General features: G+C 40.1%; 2 protein-coding genes across 2 annotated transcripts; one reads left to right on the plus strand and one right to left on the minus strand.

Annotated features, from left to right (window-relative positions):
- The first annotated feature begins 80 nt into the window (after window positions 1-80).
- Window positions 81-12,659, plus strand: LOC139942872 (3-ketoacyl-CoA thiolase, mitochondrial-like). Its single transcript, XM_071939674.1, has 9 exons — window positions 81-96; window positions 2,551-2,717; window positions 4,496-4,624; window positions 5,808-5,924; window positions 7,759-7,906; window positions 8,302-8,474; window positions 9,287-9,487; window positions 9,846-10,000; window positions 11,418-12,659. Exons 1-9 carry the CDS (start codon window positions 81-83, stop codon window positions 11,500-11,502), a joined length of 1,191 nt encoding a protein of 396 aa, XP_071795775.1. The 3' UTR covers window positions 11,503-12,659.
- Window positions 12,660-13,624: 965 nt separating this feature from the next.
- Window positions 13,625-25,281, minus strand: LOC139942871 (uncharacterized). The gene is made up of 3 exons (XM_071939673.1): window positions 25,175-25,281; window positions 21,289-21,448; window positions 13,625-20,592 (listed from the first exon to the last, which is right to left on the minus strand). The coding sequence occupies exons 2-3, from the start codon at window positions 21,425-21,427 to the stop codon at window positions 14,444-14,446; spliced, it is 6,288 nt and encodes a 2,095-aa protein (XP_071795774.1). The 5' UTR covers window positions 21,428-21,448; window positions 25,175-25,281; the 3' UTR covers window positions 13,625-14,443.
- Between the last annotated feature and the right edge of the window lie 481 nt (window positions 25,282-25,762).

A 25,762-nucleotide genomic window follows, 5' to 3' on the forward strand; every position in this document is an offset into this window, starting at 1 on the left:
ACACACAGTCTGGTACCCTATTCACAACATGCGTTACTTGAGATGGCTAAACGCCACCATACTATTTTCTGAGATCCAAGATGGCGATGAGCAGAGGTGAGTTGTCCGTGCAGCACAGATTTATTTTTTTAAACTGGTGAAGCTTTTACCTTCTGTATAGCTGTTGTTTGTTAATTTAGTAAATTGCAGTAGTTTTAACGGTGCATTAATGTATGGTGGAGATTTGCTTGATATAGAAACAAATAAGCAATACAATGTGACCAAATAGCCACCGACGACCGTCAATGTTTTTTTTATTATAAAAATGGCTTAACCAATTGCGATATATTTTGCGTCGTTCATTTATAACTTAGTTTATTACAATACAACTATACTACTTACTAGGCCGAGTGCGCAATTTCCACGTTACTACTGAGTCTGTACACACTAACTTAATTCTGCTAAGCAAGACTTATTATTGCCATGCTGCTTAACGAATACTATTTTTGCTAAGTTAGCAAATTAATATAAATTTGTTTAATTAATATTAATATTATTAATTTAAAGGATAACTTTCCGTATGGCGCCACCACTTTTTCACTCATTTTTACAAAAAGGGATATATCAATCAGGTAAATAAGTTCCTATATTATTTTATATCGAATGAAAAAAGTGGTGGCGCCATACGGAAACTTTTCCTTATTAAGCTTCCCTGGGTCGACCCTGCGGTGCTCACTCGGGTGAGCCCCTGAGGCCTGAAAAGAGCTAATCGAACGATCACACTCGGCCTCTCGTGGTGACGGCATGCACCTCAGGTCACCCCCAAGTGACCCACTCCACAAGCGGGGCACTGGGGGCTGACTCGGGTGAGCCCCGTCGCCGTCAAAGCTATTCGAACGTACCGGGGCAGACTGGGGTCGACCCAGGGAAGCTAAACGAACGCACCCAATAATAATATTAATCACCACAGTCAAACACGTGACTCAGCAGCATGGGGAATCACTGTCACTGGACTGTGTTGTGGTGGTCCTAAGCAAGACTTATTCTATTTAGTATTGCCATGCTATAAATACTAAGCACATATTAAAACAGGCTAGTTAATTTAGGGCCCGAAAAAAAATGTTTTTATTGTATATCTCATCTGGCTGCATCTTTTTTTTTCTCATTTTTATTATGAAATAAAATACTTTCTTTCTTTAAAGGAACATTACAGAATCTGTTTTTGCTAACAAACAGTTGCTGGCAGAGTAAGCACTTTTTGTAATCCAACATATACATAAACTGATAAACCTGTAGAAGTTTGAGATTGATCGGTCATCTGGGTCACGAGAGAATAGTGAAAAACATTTTACAAATTTTGCATTGCATCGATGTCAAAATAAAAATGACTAAAATGCTAACTGAGCGATAAACTCCAAACGCGAAGTTAGATTATTTATTTTTCATCAAATATGACATTTCAGACAGAAATATTTCAAGGGATGTTTTCTACTATCATCATCATTAGATCGTGTAAGTTTTATGTAAATCTGTGATCTTCACGATTTTTGTTTCTTTAAAAGTCTTACTCAAACAGAATAATGTCTAACAAGATATTTATACTGCTTTAATAAGTAACAAAATAATGACTGAAAAAGCAAAGGTGGTCAGATACAAAATGTAGAATAGTGTAGTACGTAGTAGGCATTTACTTAGTCGTCTTGCAGGTAGTTGCCCGTCTGAGTTTACATGTAATTTTTGCCCACCCCTAAATATTTCATTATTTCAACCCAATTTTTTTTTTTACAAGTTTAATTCCCTGCTCTGCAATTATGCCAGATTCTATGCGGCAACGCATGGTCGTATGGTCCGCGACCGTCCAGTGACAAATTGCGACAAAACTGATTTTGGTTTCTCACAAGCTCTTCTAAGATGGTATCAATCGACAAAGCCATTGACTAGAAGATTGATTGCCTAGTAATAATCGGCTGCTAAGATCTAATGGCCATGTCATACGAGGCAATAGACCAATCCATTAAGCCCCGCCCCATTGTGTATTGACAATCACAACAAGTGTGTTTTCAATTTGGGGCTTCAATATTAAAGTTGACTGTAGGTCGATGTCTCTCCCCATGCTGATTCTGCTGGTAATAGTGTTATCTGGCTCATTCTTTTAGGGAACTTGTGAAGTTTGTTTATTTTTTACCATACCGTTAAAGGATTTGGGTACTTTTTGTAACACAAAACACCATGTCCACAGATTTGCTAAAATAATTTTCGTCTCATGATCACTGAGACAAAACGTATTTTCATGACATTGTTTTACTCATTTCTCAAAAACTACAGCACCTCAGCAAGTAATATTTTAAGGGAAGCTTTCTACTATCAATATCTTCAAACTGTGTAAGTTAAATGTAAATCTGTGGACATTTTGTTGTTGGTCCTACAAAAAGTACATAGACCCTTTAATGAGTGACAACAATTTGTTTACAACCGTTACATGTAGGTCATGGACTGACCATGCCACAGCGCAGGGTTAAGAAGTTTAAATTACTGAAATAAAGTTTTAATTGTCTGGCTTAATCCTTATAGGTATATTCGTTGTTGCTGCTAAGCGAACCCCCTTCGGAGCGTTTGGAGGGAAGCTAAAGGACCTATCGCAGACAGATCTTTGTGAAGTCGCAGCGAAAGCTGCCCTCGCTGCTGGGAATATCAATCCAGAGATCATTGACAGCACATTCGTTGGAAATGTTGCTCAGGTATGTTCAGGGGCTCAAATTTCCACAAGTCTGTCTGGGCTTGTAGATTAAGTGCCAAGGAACACGTGGCCTTGGATCGGACGAGTTGGTCTTTGAAAAGCTTTTGAAACCGTTTGTTAGAAATGCAAATGGTTAGATAGACAATTTAAAAGAAGAACATATTGATCCACACGAACATACCTCGAAATTGCACGGTTTTCCTTATACGTCGCGAAGAAACACGTCCGGCCATTTTGTGGAGTAAAAAGTTTGACTCCATAAAATGGCCGACCGTGTTACTTCGCGATGTAAAAGGGAAACCGTGCAATTTCGAGTGACACTTGTGTGGGTCATTATATTCTATTTTTAAAATATCTTTCTAACCAAATGTATTTCATAACAAAAGGTTTCAAACGCTTTTCAAAGACCAATTCGACTGATCCAGGGCAACGTGTTCCTTTAAGACAAGCTCCCAATTTCATAGAGCTGCTTTAACGACAGAATTTGTTCTTTCCGTTTCATACACCTCTAACCCTAAAGCACACGAAAAGGTATGCTAATTTGAAGAAAAAATGATAAGTGTAACTATATACATATCAATGGTGAATGGGCAACCTGGTCGCCTAATTTTTCTTGCTAACCTTGGAAATATGCTTAATACTTAAGAAAATGTGTTTGCTGCATGTACTACAGTTAAAATTGAGTTAAAGGAACACGTTGCCTTGGATCGGACGAGTTGGTCAAAACAAAAGCGTTTGTAACCGTTTTTTATAAAATGCATATGGTTGGAAAGATGTTTTAAAAGTAGAATACAATGATCCACACAAGTTTGCCTCGAAATTGCGTGGTTTTCCTTCTACTGTGCGAACTAACATGGTCGGCCATTTATGGGAGTCAAAATTTTGACCCCCATAAATGGCCGACGTGTTAGTCGACGAGGTAAAAGGAAAACCACGCAATTTCGAGGCATGTTTGTGTGGATCATTGTATTCTACTTTTACAACATCTTTCTACCCATATGCATTTTATAAAAAAACGGTTACAAACGCTTTTCAAAGACCAACTCGACCGATCCAAGGCAACGTGTTCCTTTAAGCAGCGCTATTAAATTGAGCCCAGGACTCGAACCTACACTCAGCTGATCAGAAACACCAGGGCTCGGTCTTGGGTTCCTATCCACTCCACAACAACACGCTGTTACAGCGTTTTCACAGGACTCTGGAAAAGTACTGAGTATACAGTGCTAACACACATCGATGTATGGGTAAAAAAACAAAATTAAACAATTCAAATTAAAGGCAGTGGACACTATTGGTAATTGTCAAAGACCAGTCTTCTCACTTGGTGTATCTTAACATATGCATAAAATAACAAACCTGTGAAAATTTGAGCTCAATTGGTCGTCGAAGTTGCGAGAAAACAAAGAAAGAAAAAATACCCTTTCACACGAAGTTGTGTGCGTTCAGATGGTCGATTTCGAGACCTCAAATTCTAAACTTGAGGTCACAAAATCAAATTCGTGGAAAAATACTTCTTTCTCGAAAACTAGGCCACTTCAAAGGGAGCCGTTTCTCACAATGTTTTATACTATCAACCTCTCCCCATTACTCGTTACCAAGTGAGGTCTTATGCCGATAATTATTTTGAGTAATTACCAATAGTGTCCAGTGCCTTTAAATTAAGCCCCGGACTCGAACCTACACTCAGCTGATCAGAAACACCAGGGCTCGGTCTTGGGTTCCTATCCACTCCACAACGACACGCTGTTAGTTTTTGTCTTCAATGTTTTACATCAACAGACATCCCCTGATGCCGCATACGTTGCAAGACATGTGGCTCTTCGGTCTGGTGTCTCAGAAGATAAACCTGCTTTGACTGTTAATCGCCTATGTGGGTCCGGGTTCCAGTCCATAGTCAGTGGAGCTCAGGTAACTAATATCAAGTATTTTAAACAAAGAAAAATGTCTTTATACTATCGCAAGCTCCTGTTGGCTTTCGTTTTGTTATTGCCAATCATTTTAAGAGTGATTACCAATAGTGTACGGGGTTTGCCCTTAACTAGCCACCAGTACCAGGGCCCTATTTCATAGAGCTGCTAAGCACAAAAATTTGCTTAGCATGAAATTTCTGCCTTGATAAAAACAGGTTTACCGACCAAATTTCCATTTGTTACATATTGATTGTTACTGGTATTCAGCTGATGTTTGCTTACCCTGCAAATCACGTGGAAATTTGGTTGGTAGTCCTGTTTTTATCAAGGCAAAAAATGTCATGCTAAGCAAATTTTTGTGCTTAGCAGCTCATGTCCAATGAAATGTCAGCACTGAACTAGCCATCGAGACAAGAGAGACTATGGGTGCGTTCGACTAGCTTCCCTGTGTCGACCCCAGGGTGCTCACTCGGGTGATCCCCTGACAAGAGCTAATCGAACGATCACTCACCCTCTCGTGGTGACATCCATGCACCTGGCGCCAGCCCCCAAGTGACCCACTCCACAAGCAGGGCACTTGGGGCTTACTCGGGTGAGCCCCTGGGATTACGTCAAAGCTATTCAAACAGAACGGGGGCAGACCTGGGTCGACCCAGGGAAGCTAATCGAATGCTCCCTATAGGAGAGAATTTGAAAGCAGTTGACAGACAACTATTAGCGAGAATGCTGGTATACCTTCCCTTTGAAGGGTCTATGTACTTTTTGTAGGACAAAAAACAGATTTACACTAAACACTACACTACACAGTTTGAAGATAATGATAGTAGAAAGCTTCCCTGAAAATATTACTTGCTGAGGTGCTGTAGTTTTTGAGAAATTAATAAAACAATGTCATGAAAATAATTTCCGTCTCAGTGATCATGAGGCGAAGATTATTTTAGCAAGAAAAACGTATTTTCATGACATTGTTTTACTCATTTCTCAAAAACTATCGCACCTCATCATCAAGTAATTTTTACGGTAAGCTTTCTACTATTATTTTCTTCAAACGGTATAAGTTTAATCTGTGGACATTGTGTTTTGTGTCCTACAAAAAATACACAAATCCTTTAAAGACACAAGTGACACATGACTGGGACCATAATGACAATGTTGGTTTTATTATTTTTGTTCAATATCAGGATATTTTAACAGGAGATGCAGAGGTGGTTCTGACTGGCGGCACAGAGAATATGAGCATGGCTCCCTACACCGTCCGAGGCACTCGCTTTGGCACCAAACTGGGAGTGGACCTCAAGGTTGGTGGCCATCTTTGTCTTGTACCCAATCCACATACTAGTAATTAAAGGGTGAAAACAATCAGTGAAAAAGGACCAAACCATTTTCACTTCAATCTTAGCATGGCACCTTACATGGTAGGAAGCCATCTTTGTCTTGTACCCAATTCACACTCTAAGAGTTAAAGGGTGAAAAGTCATCAGTGAAAAAGGACCATACCATTTTCACTTCAATCTTAGCATGGCCCCTTACATCGTAGGAAGCCATCTATGTCTTGTACCCAATCCACACACTAATAATTAAAGGGTGAAAAGTCATCAGTGAAAATGGACCATACCATTTTCACTTCAATCTTGGCATGGCACCTTGCATCGTAGGAAGCCATCTTTATCTAGTACCCAATTCACACCCTAATAATTAAAGGGTGAAATTTGTCAGTGAAAATTTTTCAGTGCCTGGCTGTGGTTGCTGAATGCGCCGTAGCACCTTGTAAACCTTTACAAGGTGCTACATAATTGAGTCTCAGAATTCCTATTTTAAATATTTATCTTTCTGTATATTAAAATAATGAATAGGGTAGATGGCCTTAGCTTTCGATCCAATCCGGACCTTCTTCAGAGGCATAAAACAAGTACAAACAAATACATATCCATTTATAGAAAAAGAGAGGGGGAAAGGGATTAAGGAAAGAAAGAAGTGGGAAAATAACAGCCAATCAAAGTTTCTATTTCAGAAACAATAATGGTGGCTATGAACCAATATGAGGGGAGTGGCGAGGACAAAGGATGTTTAGTATGAAAGGATGGGTTACTGGACCATAAAAGTGGTAAATGTATCTTTCTGTATATTTGTATACTAAGCGCATTGGTAGATATTTCGTAGCGTGTTCTTCGCTGGAATATTTTATTACTAAATGAAATTAGGAACATTATTACGAGCTTGGCTGCCTTGCCTGCTTAGTGTAAACAAAAAGGGGGCTGCACTTGTGCCAACAAAAATTATAATGTACTTAACTTGTAGGAATTAACTAATTGGCTTGTAGCTGCGGTGCGCCTGTTAGCTGTGTACTACTGCCACATAGCACACCACAGCAACAAGAGTCTTAGGAAAAGTAATGTGAAATACCTAAGTGTCGAATTGAAAATGATTGTTGGTTGTACTGAAAGCGATATTTGTTTAAAAAGCAATACATACAACTGGTTTGGTTAGTTTGCTGTGCCTGCTCAGTAGTAGAAATACAAAGTGCGAGAGTGAGTGCATGTGCAGGCGAACATTATCAACCTCGTTCCCAGGGGTGATCAATCTCACTGCGCCATTTTTTCCCAGCATGCCTTGCTCGATCATAACCCCTGGAATTGGCAAATTTACTTGTGCTATATCCTAGCACATTTAAATGAGCCGTAAATGAGTGTACATATTCATTATTCAATCTTTTCTACGTGCGCACACATGTTTTTCATCTTATTAAAGAATGTGTTTGTTTTTAAAAAACGTGTTCGTGTCATAAAAAATGCGGGCGTGATCAACAGAAAAATATCTTAAAACTACGCGCGCACGCACTTGACATCTAATGCATAACCAATTTACTGAGCCAATCAGAGTTGTTTCCTAGTACATCCCTCCCAGGGGTTAGTGACGAGAGGTATCGATACGGCGCGCTGCCCATGGTAGCGAGACTGGAGCGTTATATACCTGTGGAGTTGGAGAAGCGCACATGGCGTGACGTAATGAAAAGAATGGATGAGGGCCCCCTGAGCATGCTTAACGGGACAAAGGAAAAACTGTAAGGGCCACTACAGATACTTGCGCGATAGACTTGCTGTATAAGACACTGTCTTGCCTTGTGTTCTACAGCTTGAAGATTCCTTGTGGGCGACACTTACTGACTACCACATCAAAACCCCCATGGGAATGACCGCCGAGAAACTGGGTGCAAAATACGGCCTCACCAGAGAAGACTGTGATAAATTCTCACTGTTGTCACAGCAACGGTGGAAGAAAGGTAAACATAAATAATTGTACTAAATTTGTTTGTTATTCTCTTTTATTTACTTAATATGGAAATACATGTTGATTGAGTTGAATATAGTTGAAGCTAAGCATTACATGATTTCCTAGTGCTGTTATTACAGGAATGATTTCGAGGTAGAAACCTGTGCCCAATTTCATAAAGCTGTTTAGCAGAAAATACTGCTTGAAAAAAATTCTCTGCATTTTGAAATGGATATGTGTGCCCTATAAATGAACGTTGTTATTATTATTGTTATTACTACCTTGCTCAAGGACACAAGAGCCATGATCGGGGCCCGAACCCACACTCCAGAACTTGAATTCTATTCTCTCAACCACTCAGCCATGACACTACATTTTATTTTTTAATTATGATTTATTTTTCAGCCAATGACGAAGGACGGTTCAAAGCTGAGATGGCCCCTATTGAGATAAAGACCAGAAAGGGTGTTCAGGTCATCGATACCGACGAACATCCCCGAGAAACAACTCTGGAGAGTTTGGCAAAACTTCCTCCAGTCTTCCAGAAGAACGGACTGGTGTCTGCCGGAAATGCCTCAGTGAGTTCAGGCTAGCAGCTGATTTCACGAAACGCTAGGATTAATCCTAACTCGAGTTAGGACCAGTTACCCCTCCTAACTTAGGATGGGTTCAATACGTCCTACGTATTTGGATACGGAACTGAACCTGTCCCAAGTCCTAAGATTAATCCTAGGTTAGGAAGAGTTTGGTGAAATCGACGACTGATACCTCCATGCCCCCTGGCCATTGCCTTGGTGGCCCTGAAAATGCTCCAGTAGAAACTTATAATTTCCTCATAGGGTGGCCTGTACTAAGATTCAAAATGTTGAAGGATAGAAACTGAAATATTTTTACATAACCACAGTGAAATGTTTTGTCAAAATGCTGCTGGAGGAGCACTGGCATTTTAATCTGGATGTCGCAGTTTCAAGTCTCGCTCTAGTTAAAGGCAGTGGACACTATTGGTAATTGACACAGACTAGCCTTCACAGTTGGTGTATCTCAACATATGCATCAAATAACAAACCTGTGAAAATTTGAGCTCAATCGGTCATCAAAGTTGCGAGATAATATTGAAAGAAAAATAACCCTTGTCACACGAAGTTGTGTGCGTTTAGATGGTTGATTTCGAGACCTCAAGTTCTAAATCTGAGGTCTCGAAATCAAATTCGTGGAAAATTACTTCATTCTCAAAAACTATGGGACTTCAGATGGAGCCGTTTCTTACAATGTTTTATACCATCAACCTCTCCCCATTACTTACACCAAGAAAGGTTTTATGCCAATAATTATTTTGAGTAATACCAATAGTGTCCACTGCCTTTAAACTTATTTATCTCTCTTTCCTTAGGGTATATGTGATGGAGCTGGCGTCGTAATTCTAGCGAGTGAGGAAGCCGTTGCCAAACACGGCCTGACCCCTCTAGCCAGGCTCGTCAGCTACCATGTTTCGGGTTGCGACCCGAGCATCATGGGTATTGGACCAGTGCCAGCAGTCCGACGAGCGCTGGAGAAGGCGGGGCTAAGCATCGCAGATATGGATCTATGCGAGGTAAGGGTGGATTTTGGATTGGTGTATTAAAGGCCATTGCTTACAGAGCTCTCAAAGTAAGGATCGATTATAACATTAATCGTAGGCAATTATATGCAAACTGGGTGATGATACACTCTCATCGCGTGTCAATGCAAATTGCGGTCAGACGCACAACAAAGTAATAACAAATTTTAATTATAAAAGTGTGTTTCTCGGGGAGGAGGACTTCAAATCAAATACACAAGCATTTTGAATGAACCATTTAGAATGTCCTGCAACTACCAAACTGTATGTCATTACTAGAACTGAAACATGACTGTTCCATGAATAATGTGAAGTTTCACTTTTTTAAGAAGTTTCTGTCTGCTGTTTTAAGGTCAACGAAGCTTTCGCTGCGCAGTTCTTGGCCGTCCAAAAGGAGCTCGGGCTAGACATTGAGAAGACTAACACCAATGGGGGCGCTGTTGCACTGGGCCATCCCGTTGGCGCTTCGGGAAGTCGGATAACCGCCCATCTTGCTCATGAAATCAGGTGAGTTGACTTGAAGGCACTGGACACGTTTGGTTAATTGTCAAAGACCAGTATTCTCACATGGTATATCCCATAAAAAATATGCATTAAATAACAAACCTGTGAAAAATTTGAGCCAAATTGGTCATGGAAGTCGCTAGAGAATTATGAAAGGAAAAACACCCTTGTTGCATCACTTTGTGTGCTTTCCAGATGCATAAAGGGCTTCAGCTGAAGTCTTTTATATTTTAGTGAGAAACTACATCTTTCTCAAACCTTTGTTACTTCGGAGGGAGCCATTTCTCTCAATGTTTTTATTATCCACAGCTCTCCATTGCATGTTACCAAATATGTTTTTATGCTAAAAAAAATTTGAGTGATTATCAGTGCCTTTTAAGAGATCTTCCTTAAGCTGGTAAGCAGAAAATACTGCGTGACAAATTTGCCATATTTTACTTTCTTTTCATTCTTTACTGTGTTCATTACAATCCATTCTTTACTGTGTTCATTACAATCCATTCTTTACTGTGTTCATTACAATCCATTCTTTACTGTGTTCATTACAATCCATTCTTTACGGTGTTCATCACATAGTTTTGTTCCCCCTTATAAAGGGGTGAGGTTTTTTGCTTTTTAAAAATTTGTTTGTGAAATTTTTTGCTGCATCTTTAATGTCTCCTGCATCTTTAATTTCTCGATGTAGTTGGTAAATTGTTTATTTTTTGTAAGGCTTTATTAAATGCATTGTGATGTAATTTTTATTGGCTATGTTTTGATGTTGTGTGATTTGATTTTTACGGCACTTTTGTTTGTATTCTGATATAACTTTTAATGGATCTTTATTATAATTTGCGTCTTTTGAACATGTCTTTTGATTTGTTGATTTATTATTGTTTATTACTTTATTTTGTGAACTGTCTGTTTGGAATTTTATTAATGTATTTTTGTATGCGCCTTGGCTGCCGTTATAGGCAGATACATGTGCGCTTTGCAAATCTTAAACCATTATGATTTATACATTTAATATTATCCTAGGATAGAAAGGGCGGACTAAGTGATTTTCATAAATGATTTTTATTATTGTAAGGTTTACATACAATTTTTGACCGATTCCCTGCTGTAGAATGCTAGGCAATATTTACCCCTTCACGGTCCATAAGGATGTAGGCATGGGTTTTATCCACTAGGAGCCTGGCTACTAGAGCAGAATGAACTACAGTACCTTCCAAAACGTTTCATGAAGTAATTATGGTTTAGTGCCTTGCTCAAGGGCATAAGTGTCATGTCTGTGACACGGTCTAAGTTAATATTATGATGGTTCTTCTTCTTCTCTCGTATGTCTAGAACAATTTTTTTTCGCCAAAGTACTGTGAAGCAGCCACTTTCTAGTGGCCTCATCCACTTCCATCAGATAATAATATCAATATTTTTTTCACAGACGTGTTGGTGGAAAATACGCAGTCGGATCGGCTTGTATCGGTGGAGGACAAGGCATTGCTGTAATTCTTGAAAACATGCAGTAACTGGATATTAAAATCAAACAACTTGAACTGTCTATGGGCTAAATGACAGCGGCACTGAGCAAAATGAGTTATGTGCTACTTCTAATTTCATGACCTGTGACCATTTTTCTAGCCCTGCTTAACGGTAAGCACATTTTCATGCTATTTACGGCAAAACAGTTTGCTTCAAGTGTAAGTCTTTTTCAGAGGTTATCAAGAAATGTAGGCGCACAGCCGTCGATTTCTCCAAACCCTTCCTAACTTAGGATTAATCTTAAGACTTACATGTAGGGTGAGTGAATTTCCATATCTAAAGATGTCAGGACGAATTGAACCCATCCTAAGTTAGGACGGGTTACTCGTTCTAACTCAAGTGAGGATTACTCCTAGCATTTTGTGCAATCGGCTGCCGGTTCACTATCAATTTGTATTGTATGTCATACATTTTCATACAGTAAGTAACGGAAGTTTAGCATGCCTTTTCGTTGGCTTACGGTAAGCAGGGCTATGACGTTGAAACTCGCGCAATAAGCACAAAAAACAGCCGTTTAGCAACTCTATGAAACTTTGTCATATCCTGTGTGTGTGTGTTCACACGTTTAAGTCATTTTGTTAAACCTTTAAAATGAATATGTCACAGTGCATAAAACAAAGATGATGGAATAATTTTTTTCAATTTTCCCTCTGAATCCAGAAATAATATAATCTCAACTTCATAGATGCCAACATTATTTAATAAAAGTATGTGACACCGTACAGGGGTGGATTTTACACCGAGTTAAGACTAGCCTGATCTCAAGTTAGGACGAGTTACTCATTGTAACTTAGGACTAGCCTTAAGGTTTTGGTATCTCCTTGGACTAGTCTTAAGTAAGGACTAGTCCTTACTCTTTGTGAAATCGACCCTAAACCATAGTATTCACTTTGATACCTAGGAACGTTATGTACATTTTTGTGTTTGGATAACATTCATTGAGTTCTAGGTTTTGTATTTTTACATTTTTGTGTAAAAATTGTTTTCTCTTCTTTGTTTATGAAAGACCAAATTGTGGTCTGTGGTTTCCACTAAAAGGTTTTACTGATTTGCAATTCCATAAGCTATCTGGCTATAGGGTTATATGTGCCTCACCATTGTTAATGTACATAAAGATGAACAAATAAATCTACTCAGATTTATATGACCTAGTCTATTTGTATCGTTTTATTTTTGGGGAGGTCAAGCGCATTGGACATCAAGTTCTGTTGTTTGTCCTGTGCATTGTGTTATTCGCGTACAAAACTTTGTATAATTGGTCGCAAAGAGAAGTGCTTTTTGTATTGTTTTATTTTGTGGCGGTCAAGCGCATTGCACCTAAAGTTCTGTTGTTTGTCACCAGCAGAGTGTTGGTTTGTGTCCCGGTCTTAAAGCACTTAAAGCAATTGACAACATCGGTAAACAGTATCGTCCAAAGGCCCACACTTCATGTGTCACAACTTAACAACCCTGTGAAAATTTAGGCTCAATCGGTCATCGGAGTCGGGAGAAAATAACGGGAAAACCCACCCTTGTTTCCGCACGTTTCGCCGTGTCTTGACATGTGTTTAAAATAAATCCTTTATTCTCGATATATCGAGAATCTATATTGTTTTAATGTTTTCTCAAAATGTAAAGCATTTCATGGAATAACATTTCAAGTGAAGTCTTTCACCATTACCTTTTGTAAACCCTGTAAGTTATTTGAAAATCTGTGAACTTTTAATTTTTGTTCTGTTCAGAAAGTGTCCAATGGCTTTAACCATTGCTTCTTTATCCTTTGGATGGGACCTAAAGCTGTAGGTCCTGTACGTTGTTTTCTATGCGTAGCAAACTCGCTGACATTTGTCGCTAATAGAGAAGTGGTTAGCCCAGGTGTTTCTGGTAGTGGATGTTGAATGCGCTGCAGCACCTAGTATGTTGCTACATAAATGCGTCTTAAAGTTCATAAAATTTCTCTTTTTTTAGTTAAAGGAACACGTTGCCTTGGATCGGACGAGTTGGTCAAAACAAAAGCGTTTGTAACCGTTTTGTATATAATGCATATGGTTGGAAAGATGTTTTAAAAGTAGAATACAATGATCCACACAAGTTTGCCTCGAAATTGCGTGGTTTTCGTTCTACTGTGCGAACTAACACGGTCGGCCATTTATGGGAGTCAAAATTTTGACCCCCATAAATGGCCGACGTTTTAGTCGACGAGGTAAAAGGAAAACCACGCAATTTCGAGGCATGTTTGTGTGGATCATTGTATTCTACTTTTACAACATCTTTCTACCCATATGCATTTTATAAAAAACGGTTACAAACGCTTTTCAAAGACCAACTCGACCAATCCATTTTGAGTAACCTTTTGCAGATCTTTTACTCCATATGTGTGTATAATTCCAGTTGGCTTACAGTTTACTTTAAAAGTTTGCAAAACTTACAAATTTTACCTGATAAAATTGTTAAATTATGAACTTATTTACATTGAGTACAGAAAACATTTTTCAGATCAAATTTACAGTTACTTTTTCAGTAATGCAATATAAAACGGATGTCATTCTATTTCTTTGTGGAATTTTCAGTACATAAAAGTGCTATTGAGTATTATTTACATTTGAATAATAAATGAACTATCAAACCATTCAGGGAATCCAGAAGAAAACGAAATAATGAAATACAGTATCAGATAGACAAAAAACAATCGGCAAAACTAGATGTGTAATGAAGAGAGATGTGTAACTATCTTTTAAACATAAAATACAAAATACAAAATCTTTATTGTAATATACAGAATTGGTAGAGGTTTCAAAATAAACGCAGACAGGGTTCGCGATTTGTGTGATCTTCAACAAACCTGTGAAAATTTGTGCTTTAACGGAGTGGTTCTAGTATATTAACTTTATTATCAGTAAGCTTTCAGATTAAATTTTAAATAATGGTGTTTTTATCCTTACAAATCTTTTAGTAATCGATGATCTCCCCTTCCTCAAGAGACGTTTCTAATTTCTGAAGGAGCACGCCCTCAAGTGTTTTTCTTTCCTCTTCGTAGCCGTGGTCACTTTTATTGCCTGTCTCTGCATCTTCGTGGTGGTAAGAATCACCACGTTGCTCTCCGTCTGTTGCCTGGGGATGTGCTTCCAATAGTCCTAGGGGTTCATCAACGTATTCTTGTGACTCATCGGTCAGCGAGACGGGAATGTAAAACAGATTGGACCGGGACTGGTTAGTGTTTTCTTCGACCTCTTCGAGATCTTCTGTCCTGCCTTCAATTATGACGTCATCGTCATCGGTAGACAATTTGTGACAGGAGATAACTGGAGGTACATCTTCCTCACCATCTGATAGTAGATGTTGAAGAGGGGGTGAGGTGGAACTGGGATCTCCATATTGGTCGGTTCTTCGGGATTCAGGCATGAAGAGAGCAAATGCTTGAAGCCCGTTCAGGTCTGAGTCAATGGTTCCGCTTTCTGCCAGGAGCTGAAGGGTTTCCTCAGTCAGGGTCTGCGGAATGAAGAACCGAGGAGTGTCCTGACCGGGATGCAGTGCATCTTGAATCTCGGAGTAGTCTTGGATCGGACTTAGATTGGGTGGATACCCATAGGGTTCAATGCAAATCTTATCATCGGAACCCAAGACAGCAGCGGCATCTGGTAACTCACTCTTGATGTCAACTTGAGAGGAGACTACAGTATCAGTGTCTTCCCTGTAAACATCACAGTCGCCTTGCTGAGAAAATGTTGACGCATCCCTGAAGCAGTCGGTTGTACAAACACTCAGCTCAGACACAACAGGTGGCGTCTCCACAAGGGCGCAACTTGTCATTTCGACTGGCCAGCCCTCCTCGTCTTCGACCTTGGGCACCGTCTTTCCCTCGACGGCCCCTACCTGAGCAGTTTGGACGATGCCGTCCCATGTGGACATAAGCAGCTTCTGGAAGCATTTCTTATCCTTGGAGGGACCTGTTCTCGAGGGAGTGGCCAGCTCATTTGTCATGACTTTAAATCCTTCATCGTTCGTGAGGGTTTCAGGACTCTCGCTTGTCTCTTTCCACTTGAGGTAGGTGCACCGGTAGCAATCCTCCCAAGTCTGGGCTGAGAGCGAAGCAAGTGTTCGGCGTCCTACCCGGGCCAAAGGAGATGCTGAGGAGGCACTGTCTGGCAGACTGCTGAGCGAGTCTGAATCTCGTCTTGTCCTTAAACGTGTCTTTCTTCGAGAATCGAAGTCTATCGAGGTGAGGCTTCCGGATGCAGGATCGGTTGTGCTCTCTGGTGAAACCTTTGCCTTCTTGATAATTCTTCGTCTCTTGTGACGTCGCCTCTTCGTTTTCGTCTTTGTTTTCTTCTTGGGACTCTTCTTAGAAGCACTTTGATGTCCCTTTACATGCTGTTTTTCTTCTGTCGGGCTTCGGTTCTTTTCTTTACCTTTGTTTTTCATAGAGAGTTCTTTGGTCTCAACCATTTTTTCTTCGCGCAAACTTTTGTCCTTCATTTTTCCTAAGCGCCCGGCAGACTCAGCTAAGGACTCGGCCAGAACCACCGACGAGCTCCGTCGTTTGTGCCACATCGTTACGCCTGATGGTGGTGACCGTACAGGCTTCTTTCTCAGACCAAGCATCTTCAATACCTTTTGCCACAACGGGGCAGCAGGTCTCTGCCTCATTTGTCCGTCGTTCAGCCTTCTTGGTGACGCTCGTGGACGTCCACTAGGAGAGCTGGTCGCAGTCTTTGCAGCCTTGTTGAGACCCTGTCTGGAACTGGTCGTCTTGGAGTATTTGGTTGACAGGTTGTCAGAGTCGCTACTGCGGCTTTGAGATGCGCGCTGATGAAGTCGCTTAGATGGACTGTTCACGTTGCTCCCAATTTGCGACTTCACATTTGGTGTGCCTGGGATGACTGTCTTTCTAGCCTGTTTCTTATGTATGTTTGAGTTACTCTTGAGACGATTCTTGGGTGTCCTTGGGGTCTTACATGGTGTACTCTTGCTTGGTGAAGCTTCCAGTTTCCTTCCAGCCTTCAATGACGACCCTGAAGAAGATATTGAAGATGGGGATGATTCATCTCCATCGGTCTCACTTCCAAATATATTTTTTGATAAGTCACCGGTTTCTGGATGTCCCAACTCGTCTATACTTTTCAAATATCCTTCTGAATCAAATCCTCCATGGTTAAGTTTTACACAAGTAGCTTTTCTTTTACTCTTTATTTCAGGTTTAGTTTGCAAATCTTCCTTTCTGATGTCCTCTTCGGTTGTCGGACTTCTCAATGTTCCATCTGTGGGGTGTCCCGATCCTTCTGTTACAGATGCATGGACGTTCATTTTAGACAAGCCACCAGTCCGTGGGTTTCTAATCCTCCTTGTGAATTGTAAAGGCGATCTTCTTGGCCCAGGATGCCAAGTCTCGTCACAATCATTATCTTCATCCGACTCTGCCTCTTTGTATTTTACGGAGGATTTATTATTACCTCCTCTTCTTTGTCTTTCTGTAGCATGATCTTCTTGTACCTTATTGTAATCTTCCGGCTCTGGTTCATGTCTAAGTGGCGCTGACTTAACGGCGCAATTTTCCGAAGTCTCCCCGTTCTTGCAGACGTCACTTGTTGATACATTCAACTCCTTATTGTCTAACGGTGTCTCAGATTGAGATTGGTCTTTCGATCCTTCCTCACCAGTCTCCCTGCCTTTATTCACTCCTAACACTGATGGTGCCTTAGGGAAGTACATGCACTTGACAGTAACTGAACTGTCAAGAAACTTCACATAGCTACTTTTTGGTAAACCGGAAACGCTTTTGTTGCATTGTCGTTCAGAGTCGTCTAGTTGAGTGGCTTTGATTTTTATGTGAGGTTTGGTTTTCGATGCAGCATCACTAAGATCTCCCTTTCCATTTGAAGTATTACGTTTGTCTATGTACTCATCTCCATTAGTCTCAGATGCTACTAAGATCTTAGAATGTTTTGTTCCTTCTTTGGACCCATTTGTGACTCCATCTTTTGTGGTCTCATTGGTGGTTGTACCTGTCAACTTCTTACTGTTACCTTCCGCAAGTACTTCATTTTTGTTCTGAATGGTCTTCCTGTCCGATCCCGCGGAACGTCTTTCAGCACCCTTGTGTTTGTTGTCAGTGTTTGAATTGATGTCACCTTTAACTTCACGGTCTGAAGGCGGGGCATCAATCCCTGTCTTTGGAGGATTTTGCATTTCGGTTTTTCTCAAGAGAAATAGAAGCTGTTTCTGTGTTGGCATCGGGTATGGCAAGCGAACCCCAGTTAACTCGTCAGACTTCCTCAACACATTCGACGCTGGTGTTGCTACTGCTGCTGCGGAAGGTCTCTGTCCTTTAGAACCAGAGCTCCCTTGATCTTGTCTCTCAATGGTTCTTGATCGCCCCGCACTTTCTTGGTTGGTCTTTTGTGTTGCTGCTGTTTGTTGCTGACAGCCTGTTTGAGGTCGGTTCATTTTTTGGTTGTGTTGTTGGATTTGCACGAGTCCTTGTGGAGTTTGAACAAAAAGTGTGCCAGTTGGAATGAAGGAAGACGGAGCAACTCTAGCTTGTCTTGCGCTAGATGTGACATCTTGCTCTTTAATTGTTCCACAGGGGTGCTTAGTGACCCAAACTTGACGCGGATGCTGTCGAGGTGGCGGTGGTGGTGGTTGTAGGGATGGTGGCGCCCTTCTCTGAGGGAGTGGTGAGTTTATTAAAGACCGTCCAGTTTGTTGAGTCAACTGAGGTGGTTGTGTTTGAGTAGTAGGCATCGATGGAGCTGTCTGGTTCTGGTAAGGAGCTAGAGACCCCCTGCATTGGCGGCCATTGCTGAGCTCAGCCGACGGAAAGGTGTGCGCTTGTACGCGCCGCGCACAACTCCCAGCCAATGATTGATCTTCATTTGATCTAAGTGAGGGCGCTGTACGGGCTCGTGACGTCATATCCAAGGGGACTAGATGAGATGGTGCTGCAAAAACGGCCGGCCGTATTAGCTGATTGCCTGTGTTCACTGACGTTTTTTTCAGTCTGACAAATTGAGGACTCATCTGATTCCATGGCTGGGGTTGTGTAAACCTCTGCTGCAGAGGTTGTGGTCCACTGATTCCGAAACTTCTTTGTCCACCGGGATAAGTTGATTGAACAGCCGTCTGTTTATACTGCACTGGCCCGCCTGTTGACGTGGTGGGTGCTCGATAGAGAACAGGTGAATTTGTTGGAACAAACTGAGGTCTGATTGAGGCAATTTGTGGGCGAGCGAACTGAGTTTGATGTGCTCCTTGTTGGGCAGTCGCAACTTTACGCGCCAGAACCATGTATTGAGGTCCTGTATTTGCCAGTATTCGGACAGGTTGGGAAGTTGTTTTAGCATTAGGCAGCGAAGAGTGGTTGCCAGTCTGCTCGTTAAAGTGGTTGACAAATGAACTCGCTTGCAGGTTTTGTTCGGGTGCACATGACCTTTTGAAGTAAGATGGGGCGAGGAGTCTGCTCGTCTCGACACTCTGTCGCCAGATCAATTGTTCCTGTATGGTGTTTCGACTTTGACTAGGATGTCTCATTCCTAGAGTTGAATGGATAGATTCCTTGCAATGGCTGCCATCTTTGATGTCAAACAATGGAAACTTGCCCGCTTGTACACACTGCGCTCGATTCTCAGCCATCGATAGATCGTTGTTGTACTCGGTAAGGGAACTGTTTTGGGCTTGTGTCGTCGTATGCAAGGGGTCTCTTGTCAAACTTCCTGTGGTGTCTGTCTGCAAACGTGCTGCCATGAGCCGAGTCTTATTTGACGTGGTGTCTGCTGGTGTTGATGCAGCGTAGTGTGAGTTGCCTCCAGAGCTTTGAGGTGTTTTAGCGGAGAGAATCTGGGGAGTTGAATATGACGAAGAACGGCCGCCGCATAAGACCAAAGATGGTTTTGTAAAACAAACAGCCAATGAGTTTGGATAAGATGGCGATTTACACTCGGTATCAGTTTGGTTGGTGTCCTGCTGGTTGTCTTTCCTTGATAACCCTCCAGGCAAAACCACCTCATCAGTTGTTTGATGTTTTGTTGTGTTTAGGGTGTCCTCTGTTCTGTTTAGGGTATCCTCTGTGCTGTCGATAGACCAACCAAGGAGACTAACTGTATTTTCTGCAGTTGGTCTCCTTGCAACTGATCCCTCATCGTCGACTAAAGTTTCGTCAATCACAAGAACTTTGTCTTCATCTTCTTCACAAAAATTTCCTCCTTGATGTCTTTGTAAATCTGTTGTCGTGGCAACCGAGATGTGTTGGGGAGTGATGAGGCTTGCGTCAATGTTTTCCTCACCAGCTGGAGTCACTTTGCAGATTCTGATGGTGGGGCGTCCCTGCCTCAAATCACATTGGTCACAGGGTGGTTGATCTGATGCCATCGCAAGCTGATCTGCATTTTTCACGGTGCGAACATGACTTGGCCCAGCTTGTGTCGAACTCATTTCTGGTTCTGGATGGGTCATGGTTTTATCTTGACAATACTCGGCAGTGACCTCCTTAGATTGACCATCATTTCCTTGTTTAAGTATCTCGGCCACTGGAGACTTACTGGTACATGCTCTTCTTACGACGGTTGTTCCATTTGACTCATCACTGGCTGTTTCATGTTCTGCATCTTTGCCATCGTTACACCACTCCCCATCTTTGGTTGGACACAAATCATGGTCTCTTAAAAAGTTGTTTTTGCCTTGTAAAACCTGTCCCTCTGTCGACGAAGGAGTTGTTGCGTCCTCAACACTCTCCTTTGTTTTATGTGGAAATTGCGTCAAATGTTTGGTGACCACCACTTTCGCGAGTTCATCCTTGAAAGTTACTCTTCGCTTGGCGGTCAATGGATTCCCACAAGCTTCCAAGTTGATACCACAATCTACCTCCGGGAGGTGATTTGCCTCCGTCGTATTAAGTTTCTTAGATTTCTCCTGTGGCTGCTGCTTCATGGGTCTGCTGTTTTTCTTCTTTCTCGGTGGACGCGTCTGGTTGCTAACCGGTGAGGAAAAGGCAACTGCCGCAAAGTTGAAACCATCATGAACAGAGTGGGCTGATGCGGGTGGTTTGTTGCCCGCTCTTGAGTTTGATGTGCAGGGAGAACTTGATGGCGATTTGGCCTGATCTCCTGCAGGGGAAAAAAGAAGTTATAGGTCACAGATTAGTAAGAACTGCAAAAATTTGTGACCATAAAAATCTGACTTGTAAGAAGCACTGCAGCTGATGATGGTACAAACTGATTTGAGAAATGTTTATGCAAGAAGGGAGTTTTTTCTTTCATTATTTTCTTGCAACTTCGATGATCACTTGAGCTCGATTTTTCACAGGTTGTTATTTATATGCATGGTTTGAGTACAACAAATGGGGATACTTGTGTTTTGACAATTGCCAAAAGAATACCCCCTGCTTTTAAGCCTGTCGTTTATTTGTCAAACATTACTGACAAAACCTCTGTTTGGTATAATATGCAGCACATATTAGTAACAATCTTATCGCATATACTTGATACGCACACATGAGGCCTGGAATAAGGTGCATGCTGGTCTGGCAGCGATCAAAGTTGCTAGCTAGACCAGCATGCACCTCATTCAACAGTTAGTGCTTGCGCAATATACCTCATGGACATGACGTCATTTCAGTAGGGCGCCCTCATCTAGAGGTCAAGGAGGTTGTTCATTGGCCAATACTGTGCGTGGCGCGTACAAATCTGTGCGTCTCGATTGTTTCGTCATCGTTTTTGCTCTAAGATGGCGGCTGGATGACGTCAATGCATTTATGACCTTATAAGGTCTATGGGTAATTGCGAAACAGTTTATACAGCTACCTTGTATCATAGAGGGCGCTCCAAGAGTTGCCTCATGACGACGTGTATGAAGGGAAACGTTTAGAGCGTCTCGGCCACCCATTGTAGTTCCTGGATGACTCAGAGTCTCTGGCGAACTCTTGTTAGTTGACGCCTCCATAGCAGCCGTTCTCCTCTGCACCTGTAGGTTTTAAAACATCACAATGCACCTTCATTCCAACTGCTACCAAACAATCCGGAAAACAGCAACAGAGCTTCTATATGTTTAGTTTTCTACCCAACACCGTTAAAGGGAAGGTACATGTTTGGTAATTGTCAAAGACCAGTCTTCTCACTTCGTGTATCCCAACATAAGCGACGAATTTGTGTGCTTTCAGATAGGAATAAAAGACTTCTAGCTAGATGTCTTTTATTATTTTAGTGAGAAATTACCTCTTTCTCAACATCTATGCTACTTCAGAAGGAGCCGTTTCTCACAATGTTTTATACTATCAAAAGCTATCCAATGCTCGTTACCAAGTCAGTTTTAAAGTTAATATTTGGTGTGAGTAATTACCAAACGTGGACCTTCTCTTTAAGGAGGCAGTGGACACTATTAGTAATTACTCACAACAATTGTTAGCATTAAAACTTACTTGGTAACGAGCAATGGAGAGCTGTTTATAAAATAAAACATTGTGAGAAACTGCTCCCTCTGAAGAAACGTAGTCTTTAAGAAAGAAGTAATTTGTCACTAAAACAATGAATTGATTTCGAGACCTCAAAAAGGCTCATTTTTAAAAGTGGCAGAAAAATAAAATGGTTCAAAATCAGTCAAAAGAACAAGTTTAACACCTTGCAGTTTTTATTACTGAACATCCTGGCTCAAAAAGGCCCATTTTTTAAAATTTGCCGAAAAATGAAATGGTTCAAAATCAGTCAAAAGAACAAGTTTAACCCCTTGCAGTTTTTATTACTGAACATTCTGACTCAAAAAGGCCCATTTTTAAAAATTTGCCGAAAAATAAAATGGTTCAAAATCAGTCAAAAGAACAAGTTTAACCCCTTGCAGTTTTTATTTCTGAAGATTCTGGCTCAACAAGACCCATTTTTAGCAATTGGCCGAAAAATGAAATGGGTCAAAATCAGCCAAAAGAGTAAGTTTAACCCCGTTCAGTTTTTATTACTGAAAATTCTGACTCAAAAAGGCCCATTTTTAAAAATTGGCCGAAAGATAAAATGTTTCAAAATCGGTCAAAAGAACAAGTTTAACCCCTTGCAGTTTTAATTACTGAAAATCTTGGTTCAAAAAGGCTCATTTAAAAAATTGGCAGTAAAATAAAATGGTTCAAAATCAGTCAAAAGAACAAGTTTAACCCCTTGCAACTTTTATTTCTGGAAAATTCTGGCTCAAAAAGGCCCATTTTTAAAAATTGGCCGAAAGATAAAATGTTTCAAAATCGGTCAAAAGAACAAGTTGAACCCCTTGCAGTTTTAATTACTGAAAATCTTGGTTCAAAAAGGCTCATTTTAAAAATTGGCAGAAAAATAAAATGGTTCAAAATCAGTCAAAAGAACAAGTTTAACCCCTTGCAGTTTTTATTTCTGAAAATTCTGGCTCAAAAAGGCCAATTTTTAGCAATTGGCCGAAAAATGAAATGGGTCAAAATCAGTCAAAAGAACAAGTTTTAACTTTTATTACTGAAAATTCTGGCTCAAAAAGGCCCATTTTAAAAAATTGGCCGAAGGATAAAATGTTTCAAAACGGTCAAAAGAACAAGTTTAACCCCTTGCAGTTTTAATTACTGAAAATCTTGGTTCAAAAAGGCTCATTTTAAAAATTGGCAGAAAAATAAAATGGTTCAAAATCAGTCAAAAGAACAAGTTTGACCCCTTGCACTTTTTATTTCTGAAAATTCTGGCTCAAAAAGGCCAATTTTTTGCAATTGGCCGAAAAATGAAATGGGTCAAAATCAGTCAAAAGAACAAGTTTTAACTTTTATTACTGAAAATTCTGGCTCAAAAAGGCCCATTTTAAAAAATTGGCCGAAGGATAAAATGTTTCAAAACGGTCAAAAGAACAAGTTTAACCCCTTGCAGTTTTAATTACTGAAAATCTTGGTTCAAAAAGGCTCATTTTAAAAATTGGCAGAAAAATAAAATGGTTCAAAATCAGTCAAAAGAACAAGTTTGACCCCTTGCACTTTTTATTTCTGAAAATTCTGGCTCAAAAAGGCCCATTTGTAAAAAATTGGTCGTAAAAAAAAAATGGTTCAAATTCAGTCAAAAGAAAAAGTTTAACCCCTTGCAGTTTTTATTACTGTAACCCCTTGCAGTTTTTATTCTGAAAATTCTAGCTCAAAAAGGCCCATGTTTAAAAATTGGCCGAAAAATAAAATGGTTCAAAATCGGTCAAAAGAACAAGTTCAACCCCTTGCAGTTTTTTCTTTCAGAAAATTCTAGCTCAAAAAGGCCCATGTTTAAAAGTTGGCCGAAAAATAAAATGGTTCAAAATCAGTCAAAAGAACAAGTTTAACCCGTTGCAGTTTTTAATTCTGAAAATTCTGGCTCAAAAAGGCCCATTTTTAGCAACTGGCCGAAAAATGAAATGGTTCAAAATCAGTCAAAAGAGTAAATTTAACCCCGTTCAGTTTTTATTACTGAAAATTCTGGCTCAAAAAGGCCCATTTTTTAAAAATTGGCAGGAAAAAAAATGGTTCAAATTCAGTCAAAAGAACAAGTTTAACCCCTTTCAGTTTTTATTAATAAAAATTCTGGCTCAAAAAGGTCCATTTTTAAAAATTGGCCGAAAAATAAAATGGTTCAAAATCAGTCAAAAGAACAAGTTTAACCCCCTTGTAGTTTTTATTACTGAAAATTCTGGCTCAAAATGCCCATTTTTAAAAATTGGCCGAAAAATTAAATGGTTCAAAAACAGTCAAAAGAACAAGTTTAACCCCTTGCAGTTTTTATTTCTAAAAATTGTGGCTCAAAAAGGCCCATTTTTAAAAATTTGCCGAAAAATAGAATGGTTCAAAATTCAGTCAAAAGGACAAGTTTAACCCCTTGCAGTTTTTATTACTGAAAATTCTGGCTCAAAAGGCCCATTTTTAAAAATTGGCTGAAAAATTAAATGGTTCAACAACAGTCAAAAGAACAAGTTTAACCCCTTGCAGTTTTTATTACTGAAAATTCTGACTCAAAAAGGCCCATTTTTAAAAGTTGGCCGAAAAATAAAATGTTTCAAAATCGGTCAAAAGAACAAGTTTAACCCCTTGCAGTTTTTATTACTGAAAATTCTGGCTCAAAAAGGCCCATTTGTAAAGATTGGCCGAACAATAAAATGGTTCAAAAACAGTCAAAAAGACAAGTTTAACCCCTTGCAGTTTTTATTTCTGAAAATTCTGGCTCAAAAGCTCATTTTTAAAAATTGGCCGAAAAATAAAATGGTTCAAAATCAGTCAAAAGAACAAGTTAAACCCCTTGCAGTTTTTTTTAACAACAATCCTGGCTCAAAGGCCCATTTTTAAAAATTTGCCGAAAAATAAAGTGGTTCAAAAGTGGAACAAGTTTAACCCCTTGCAGTTTTTATTACTGAAAATCCTGCCTCAAAAAGGCCCATTTTTAAAAATTGACGGAAAAATAAAATGGTTCAAAATCAGTCAAAAGTTTAACCCCTTGCAGTTTTTATAACCAAAAATAAAATATTTCAAAATTAAATGTCATGCTTGTTTTGATACACCAAAGGCGAGAATACCTTTCTTTGGATAATAAATAATACCAAAAGTGCCCTGTGCTTTTATATTTTCCAAAGAGAACTATTGCGTTTCGTTTGGACTTAACTTAACATACTCATTCAATATTGTAAACAATACTTACGTTTGCGATGGCGTTGTTTTGGGTTGCTTTTGGTTTCGTTTTTTCCTACCTTGTTTCCCCCACAACTTGACAAGGTTGGTTTCCGTATGGATTCATGCTTTGTAGTAAGCGAAGATTCTTCGTCAGTGAGATTTGTAAAGTTGTATCGATCTCTAATCGTTCTCTTTCCCGCCTCTCGAATTGTTTTTTCGCGCGCTCTGATGTTAGTTTTTATGAATGGTGTATGCGCGTGATTTGTGGGAACGCGCGACGCTACGCACTTTATGGGGGGGGGGGGGGGGCAATTCTTGTCTGTGCAATAAACTTGCAACTGCCGTAGTGCTTTTCAATGAGGAATCTCGAGGGAATTTCTATAATACAGAACTAAAATCCAGTATCACTAAATTAAGCTTATTATTATTAAGTGTTCATCGTTACGACTGGTGACCCACTCAGGATTGTATCCGTTATTCTAAGCAATTCGCCGAGTGGTATTTTCTGCTTAAAGGAACACGTTGCCTTGGATCGGTCGAGTTTGGTATTTGAAAAGCGTTTGTAACTGTTTGTTATAAACATCTTTCCAACCAATGCATTTAATAACAAACGGTTACAAACGCTTTTTATAGACCAACTCGTCCGATCCAAGGCAACGTGTTCC

This window comes from Asterias amurensis, chromosome 10 (assembly GCF_032118995.1).
Source record: "Asterias amurensis chromosome 10, ASM3211899v1".
In the NCBI taxonomy this organism is placed as follows: Eukaryota; Metazoa; Echinodermata; class Asteroidea; order Forcipulatida; family Asteriidae; genus Asterias; species Asterias amurensis.